We start from the raw sequence: 7973 nt of genomic DNA, 5'->3' as shown, positions 1-7973 counted from the left end.
ATTGGGGAAGAAACAGTGGACAAAAGGAGGTTGCCAAAGGAACAAAAGGAGGCTAATGCACTGATAAAGTGACAATTGTCAGCGAAAGGAGGCCAGGCCACCCTCTCATTCACCCACTTATTATTATTATGTACCTACAAAATAAAAATAATAATATTTCACACCTCTTTTGTGTTGAATTATTAGAAACTCTACAAATATCTGGAAAATATTAAGTTTTCCAAATATAGACCTCAAAAGGTTCAAAAGAGAAAAATAATAAACATTTAAACATAAACAAGGCAAGCAAAAAATAAAGAAGGGGGGCCACCATTTTCTTCCCTTTGTTAGGGTTCTCATGCTTTATTTATTTCATTTTGCGTTTGCTTCATCTCCATTCACCAATCACCAGTTCACCACTATCACACTCCCTAAACACACTAAAAGCCAAACCAACCAAAATATATATAAATAAAAATAAAATAAACAAATAAAACCTACGGTCTCTCCTTTTTCACATTTCACTGATCACTCACTCACTCACTCAGTAGTAGCTGCTAGCTGCATGAAAACTCCTTCCTCAAACTTTCTCTCTCTATATATTTGTTCAGTCATGGCTGTACGCATTCTTTCTTCATCCATATGCATGATGTGATTCTAATGCTTCTTTTTCTTTCTCTTTTTCTTCTTCCAGTTCAACGCGATCTATCTTCCGTGGATCCCTTAGCTTCCATTTTAATAAGTAATAACTAACTAATTAATTAAGCTTTTTCTCTTTTTGCTCTTGACGTCGATAATTCAATCATTTCACCGAACCTATGTTGGATCTTAATCTCAACGCCGATTCCGCCTCCGGCATCCAAATGGAAAGTTCTGGAAGCTTCAATTCCTCCCTCGCCAATGCCGACACCGAGGACTCATGCTCCTACGGCGGCGCTGAAGCCGTAGCATACAACTTCGCCATACTCAAGAACGCCTTCGGCGTGGACGGAGACGCTGGAGCTTCCGGAGACGACGGATGTGTACGGACAATCCAGCTTTTTCCGATGATCGGAGCCGGCGATGGTGTTGCAGCTGAGAAGTTACGTGGCTCGTCATCAGTGTTGGAATTTGAGACGAAGGAGGATCGCGGCGGTGGTAGTGCGACGGCGGTGGAGCAGAGAATGGTTCCTCAGAGGGCGCAGCAGGTGAAAAAGAGTCGGCGTGGACCGAGGTCGCGAAGCTCGCAGTATCGCGGCGTCACATTTTATCGAAGGACTGGACGATGGGAATCGCATATTTGGTTAGCAATCAATGATTCCGTTATATCTTTCTTGTTTAGTTTTTATTTTGCATTTCTCTACTCTGATCGTTTTATCTTTGATGCTGTTTTTATTTTATTTTATTCTATTTTATCTTTTTTTATTTCCTGAATTCGCTGCATGTGTTTTGGTGCTCTGTGCAGGGACTGTGGGAAACAAGTGTACTTGGGTGAGAAAACGCAGCGATGATTGTAGTTGAATTCAAACATTTTTTCTCTTTTTAAATGATGTATATTGCTTTTCTGTTTGTTTATGAATTTATTTATTTATATATTTTAATAGGTGGATTTGACACAGCACATGCTGCAGCTAGGTAATTTTGTTATCGGTTCTTTTTTGTTTTTTTTTGCTAATGAAAAATATTTCATGGATTTGATTTTAGTGTGCAAGTTTGATTTTAATTTTCAGGGCATATGATCGAGCTGCGATCAAGTTCCGTGGCATTGATGCAGATATCAATTTCAACGTCAGCGATTATGATGAAGATATAAAGCAGGTTCTAATACTTAATAGTTTGATTTGATCATAGTTTTGAGCTAAGTTTGAGGATTTTTCTTTGTAAAGAAAATTTGAAAAAGCTTTGATGGAAGTTGTAGCCATATCATCTTTGATTGTTTTTTTTTTTCTTCTGATGCAGATGAGTAACTTCACAAAGGAAGAGTTTGTGCATATTCTGCGTAGGCAGAGCACTGGTTTTTCGAGGGGTAGCTCCAAATACAGGGGAGTTACCCTGCACAAATGTGGTAGATGGGAAGCACGCATGGGGCAGTTTCTCGGGAAAAAGTGAGAAACATTTGAATTCTGATATAGCAATCATAGTAGAACCTTAGTGATCTCACACGCTTTGAGGCTATTGAGGTTTTAATACTTATAACTAACTCTACAAAGTGAAACATAATTGTTCGATGCACTTCCGTATTAGCAGTTTTGGTATGTTCTGTGATAAATTATAATTCATTTGTTTTTACACTGGCTGGGTTTTTGGCTTGCCTGCAGATATATCTATCTTGGCCTATTCGATAGCGAACTAGAGGCTGCAAGGTTTTACCAATCGCATATCGAAATTCCTTACACTAATTGCCTTAAAAAAATTTTGGATTCCTTGTGTCTTAGTATATTTGTTTGATACTGTGTTTGATGAATCCAGGGCATATGATAGGGCTGCTATAAAGTGCAATGGAAGGGAAGCAGTTACTAACTTTGAGCCCAGCTCATATGAAGGAAAGGTAAATTCTCATGATGAGAATGAAGGTACTACTTGTTCATTCATGATGCTTGTTTTCTTTTTCCTTTTTGATTAAATTATGAAGTCAAAATGCATTAACAAGGTATTGGTTGACTTGTGACACATGGTTTAGATAACAGGCAAAGTCTTGATCTTAATTTGGGCATAGCTCCCCCTTCTTTCTCTGAAGAACAAGTCAATAACATTCACAACAATGGGATTGGTTTCCAATTTCAGCCTAGCTGGGATGACATCCCTATTGATAGGAGATTTATGGTAAGGTCTATAATTGTTGCACAGTCCTCCTCACGTTTGTTTTGATTTTAACTTGGCTTCCATTGCATATTATCATATTTGCTTGATAGTTTGAGCACTCTGCATCAAGATCACTGAATACTCAGCCACCTCATGGATTCTCCATAGCATCTCAGCATCCTTCTGCTTGGGGCAATACTGATTTCTTTCCCATCTACAAGGTAATCCTCTCATACAATGATGAACCACCATCACCATGTTGATTACATTAGTTTCTTATGTGTTAAGAGTTATGATCTGTCATTTCAATTTTGATTTCCATATACAGGAAAGAGCAATAGAGAATATGATGGAAGCCAATCCCTTGCAAAATTGGGCATGGCAAGTCCAAGGTCATTGTGGCGGGGCAACTCCAATTCCACCTGTCTCTGCTGCAGCATCATCAGGATTCCCTTCAACATTAATGCCATCAGCTGCGGATAATCAAATTCATTTTCCAAACAAGACATTCCTCTACCCTAACTTCCCTCCATCGATCGCCAATTCCGGCACCATATCGCCCTTCTACTAAAGAAGCTGAAACCTCAACCCAGGTAGAGCAATGCAACATTTCCAAATCCTTTTTTCTTGTCTTGGATAGTTGATAAAGTAGTATGTTACTAAGATGTAACAATTGATTCAAGACCTTTCACCGATTGTCCTTTCAAGCTAATTTTCTTAACTGTAATTGCTATATGGCTACAAGGCATGGTAGGTTTAACTGAATCACTATTGTAACTGCCTTCTTCTTTGATCTGGTTGATCACTATTGCAATGGGCAAGCATTTTCTTTGATATGCAGTGCAGCATTCACTTCCTATGAAATTGCAAACGATGATGTGGGCCATTTGCTCGTATGCCTTTACAAATTTAAGATTTTTACGAAAACTAATAATTCTTGTTTGATGCATCATCTGTTGCATGTTTTTGCCGACATAGTACTATTCTTAATTTATTGGCTTGTATCACATCACATGGTTACTTTTATATTTAAGAGGCACATTAATGGTAGATAGATTTTTGCAAAGGAAAAGTATAGAATACCAACATATTATCTGCCAATTTATTGTCAACAATAATTAATTATTATATTTTAAATACATATATAAAGAGACACATTTAGAAAATATATCTATAAAGACACTTTTATTAAACACATCTATAAAAAAATATTTTTATTAGACACATCTACGAAAACATTTCTATAAAACAGAATTATAAATAAGAGTTGGCAGAAATTGGCAGATATATTATTGGTAGATATATTGTTGGTAAACATTTCTATAAAACAGAATTATAAATAAGAGTTGGCAGAAATTGGCAGATATATTATTGGTAGATATATTGTTGGTAACGTAGCGGGACCGTTTTCCTAATGATACCGGTCTACCCTAAGCCAACATTTGTCTTGTGCGTATGGTAGGACGTCCATATCACTTTATATTATGATATTATTCCTATGTCCAATGTATTTATATTCCTTAACTTTCTTTCGCATGTTCTTCGTTTGCCTCACAAAACAAGATTCTATGGTAGGATGTATTTTATTTTTCTACTGTTCAGCACAGTCATCAGAGTTCAAAGACCACTGTGCGAGTAGATAATGGAAGGAAGCCTTGCCTTTAACTTTCGCCCCAAATCCAAGCATGTTTGTTTTCATATTTTTGTCAAAGCAAACCGAACCAACACCTTTTCTGATTTTTGTTTCGCCCCGTTTGTTTCTGGTCTTGGCAAATGCATGTTTCATATACAGTGTCTAATACAACGACCAAACGGGAAAACAATTGTTTGTGTAGAAAATTTTTAAAATGCTGTCGTCAACATAACTAGGGGGAAGAAACGAGTGAAAAACGTAAAAGGTACCCTTATAAAAAGGTTAACAGTAACAAGTACGAGAAATAAATTAAAAAACAAGATAGAAATGAGGAAGAAGATTGGTGTAGTCGTATGAGTAATGCTAAAGCAATGCATAATAGGAGGGCACGTGTAGAATTGGGGGAAGATGGGTACTGGGTAGGTCTCGTCCCTTTCCTTGGTTTAAAGTAATTTCCGGATTCATCGGCTTTTGGCAGTGGCTTAGGATTAGGAGTGTGACCCAACTGGTACACCTGCAAACCCCAAACGTGAAGAGGGAAGACTGAAAGAGTGAGAGAGAGAGAGAGAGAGAGCATCATGTTCAGCTGTCATGTATTATGAGCCAGCATCAAAAAGCCTGACCCCTCTCACCACTGCACTGTACTTTCTAGTTTCTATATGTGAATAGTAAAAAGTTGATTATTCTGGCAGGGGCCACCAGTTACCCTCTTTTCCACTCTCTCATAAAGCAGATCACAAGAGAGACACAGACCTATCAAATCCGTACTAAGTTACTACTGGACTGACCCTATATATATACATATCTCTGTCACTTTTAATGTTAGCAGTGGAGTGGTGGTGAGTGAGTCTCTCTCTCTCCAAAGAAAGTCCAAACTTCAAGGCTGCCAATGAATGGGCTAATCTCATACTGTGACTTGGGGTTCGCTACTTCTCTTTGGTTTTTGTTTTCACCTTTGTTGGGCTCTATGCCTCTCTTCTATTACAAGCAATGAGTGCACTATCTCATCACTCATCTCTGAACCCTCTATTTGTTCGTTCATTCACTTCATCTATGCCATAGCAACACCATTAGCTAGCTGCTCTCCTCCTTACACACCTTGCTTTTCTTTATATTTTTTACCTAAAAGCTACTTTGCTTGTTCTACTAAATATATTGCAATGCAATTTAGTATCACATACAGAGAACACTATAGGATAAAATATAAAATATATATTTAAAAACTAATGGTGTTTTATTCAAATCGGACGGTCCGATTTGTTTGAAGAGAAAAATAAATTACAAATCGGAGGGTCCGATTTGTTTGGAGAAAAAAATAAACTACAAATCGAAAGGTCCGTTTTATATTTTTTATTTTTTATTTTTTTTAAATAAAAATCGGACCGTCCGATTTCAACATTAAAAATTTTTTTATTTTCGAATTCACAAATCGGACCGTCCGATTTGTGATTGTTTGTTTAAAAAAAAAAATAAAACAAACAAATCGGTGCCTCCAATTTATACATCCCATACCAATGTGAAACACACTTCTGCTCACAACTTCTTGTTATACACTTCTCTCTCCCACATAACAAATAACAAGCGGTAAGATGCTATCTAAACGATATCGGTAAATAATTCTTAGCCAATCTGTGCAGTGTACGCAATGAATGACCTCGAGATTTACAGTGTACAGTACAAAAAAATGTAAGATCACTGGATCAGGGTAGAAAGAAAAGAGCTGTAGTGTATATATTTGGGTCAACTTTATTTGTCTTGTTTTATTATCCCATCATGCATAATATAGCAGAGGGTTATTTAAGATTTTTTTTAATAAGTAAAATAAATACTAAAATTACATATACGAATTTATAGACATATGTTAAAAAATTTTATGTTTTTACACTTTATTACTTATCTTATTTTTAGAATAAACATATCACATTCTTAAAGATAGAATAAATGAAAAAAATAAATAAGTATCTAATGAGATAAGACACTACAACTATTTTTAAATGTATTTAGTCTATAATAAAGACGAAATATGGCTCATTTTTTCCATTATGAATTTGTCATTGGTATTGTCTAATGAAATGGATGCATGACCAATATTTCTGCTATGGAACTTACTCAAAACGTAAGTAACGTTTAGTTTTATTTTTATTTATTTATTTTTTTTTGAGAGAAAAAGACAAACGCAGCATGTGTTTTGTTTTTCAAAACTTTTTAATTTTTTTTAAATTCTCCTTAAAGCCAATCGTAAGCTACGTTTTGATGTGGTTTGTATCAGCTTTTTCCATAAACGCAGGTTGTGTTTTATGGGCTGTCAGCCTTTTTTGTTGAGAAACTAAAAACACATATTGCATTTTGTTTAAAAAAATATATTTTAATAAGAGTACGGCCTATAAATACGAAGAAACACTCTTATTCAGCTTGCCTTACTCCATTTCTACTCATTGTATTCTTCTTTCTTACAAATATGTCGTAGTTCTGAATTTTTTTGGCAGTCAGGTGTGTCAAAAAAATTGGACTAGGTGAGGTTGCAGTTATGGAAAATGTTGCAAATTTGCGAATATATTATAACGGTGAGGTTATACCAAACACACATGAGGGAGTAACTTTTGTTTGTGAATGTCCGTTGTCATTTGCTATTCCATGTACCATGAGTTTTGTAGAGTTGCAAAATGGACTTTGTAATAACATTCAAAGCCACATTTCGAAAAGGATGAGCAACATTTTATACAGGAATCCTGTACAAGTATTTGGTGGGCTGATACAGTTTCAAATGATGCACATCACTGACGATACCAGTATGCAACAAATGTTATGTATTTATCAACAAACCCGATTTCATGTGCCGATGATAGAGCTGTACGTTGAGTTCGAACAGCAGTCAGAGTTGGGCGCGGTCGGGGAGGAGGTCAATGTTGATGAGCTCGGAGATATAGATTGGGAAGAAGATAATAATGACAGTGAAGAGGAATTCGAAGCTAACTATGAAGTCGATGACAAAAACGATGACGGAGACTTGGCAGGCAATCCGGCGGTGCAAAATGAAGCAAATGCGATTGTAAGCCAGCACCCGTTTGGTGTTCCGTCTTTTATGCGGACTCTAGATCTCGAAGCCATGCATGCCCCAGAATTTCCTGAGTATGCGAATATGGGTATGTTATGATTATTAACTCAAGTTTTCTATAGTGCTTATTTTATTTGCCTTGTCTGACTGATGGTGGTGCGCATATCGTAGGTGAAGGCAACATTGCGGCGGAAGATGGCGAGTTTAGGGTCGAAATGGAATTTGGTTCAAGAGAGTCGGTGATATCTGCAATCAAAAGTTACACCATATCTAGAGGAGTTGATTACACTGTGTATGAGTCTGAGCCGCAGACATTCTATGCGAAATGCAAGAGGTATGGTGCAGGGTGCGACTGGCTTATCCGAGCTAGCTTGATTCGAAAAAAAGCTTGTTGGGAGATCAGGAGATACAATGGCAAGCACACGTGCACCATGGGCACGATTTCACAAGATCATGCCAAGTTGGACTCAGACCCAATTGCAGATGCCATTAGGCCGTTGGTCGAAGCAGACTCCTCGATAAAGG

At 36.9% G+C, this 7973-nt stretch overlaps 1 protein-coding gene across 1 annotated transcript; it reads left to right on the top strand.

Annotated features, from left to right (window-relative positions):
• LOC107648663 (floral homeotic protein APETALA 2-like) lies at positions 380 to 3646 on the top strand. The gene is made up of 10 exons (XM_016352472.2): positions 380 to 1261; positions 1424 to 1449; positions 1563 to 1593; positions 1689 to 1776; positions 1918 to 2063; positions 2277 to 2321; positions 2428 to 2531; positions 2639 to 2781; positions 2871 to 2981; positions 3089 to 3646. Exons 1-10 carry the CDS (start codon positions 798 to 800, stop codon positions 3329 to 3331), a joined length of 1401 nt encoding a protein of 466 aa, XP_016207958.1. The 5' UTR covers positions 380 to 797; the 3' UTR covers positions 3332 to 3646.

The sequence above is a fragment of the Arachis ipaensis genome, chromosome B06 (genome assembly GCF_000816755.2).
Source record: "Arachis ipaensis cultivar K30076 chromosome B06, Araip1.1, whole genome shotgun sequence".
Lineage (NCBI taxonomy): Eukaryota > Viridiplantae > Streptophyta > Magnoliopsida > Fabales > Fabaceae > Arachis > Arachis ipaensis.
Note: the sequence above shows the minus strand (reverse complement) of the source record. Positions and strands in the feature narration are given on the sequence as shown.

Excerpts from the sequence above, each read along its gene's own strand:
- LOC107648663 (XM_016352472.2), top strand. The coding sequence starts at position 798 with ATGTTGGATCTTAATCTCAACGCCGATTCCGCCTCCGGCATCCAAATG. Across the intron at positions 1,594-1,688 it reads ACAGCACATGCTGCAGCTAG|GGCATATGATCGAGCTGCGA; the intron begins GTAATTTTGTTA and ends TTTAATTTTCAG. Across the intron at positions 2,322-2,427 it reads AGCGAACTAGAGGCTGCAAG|GGCATATGATAGGGCTGCTA; the intron begins GTTTTACCAATC and ends TGATGAATCCAG.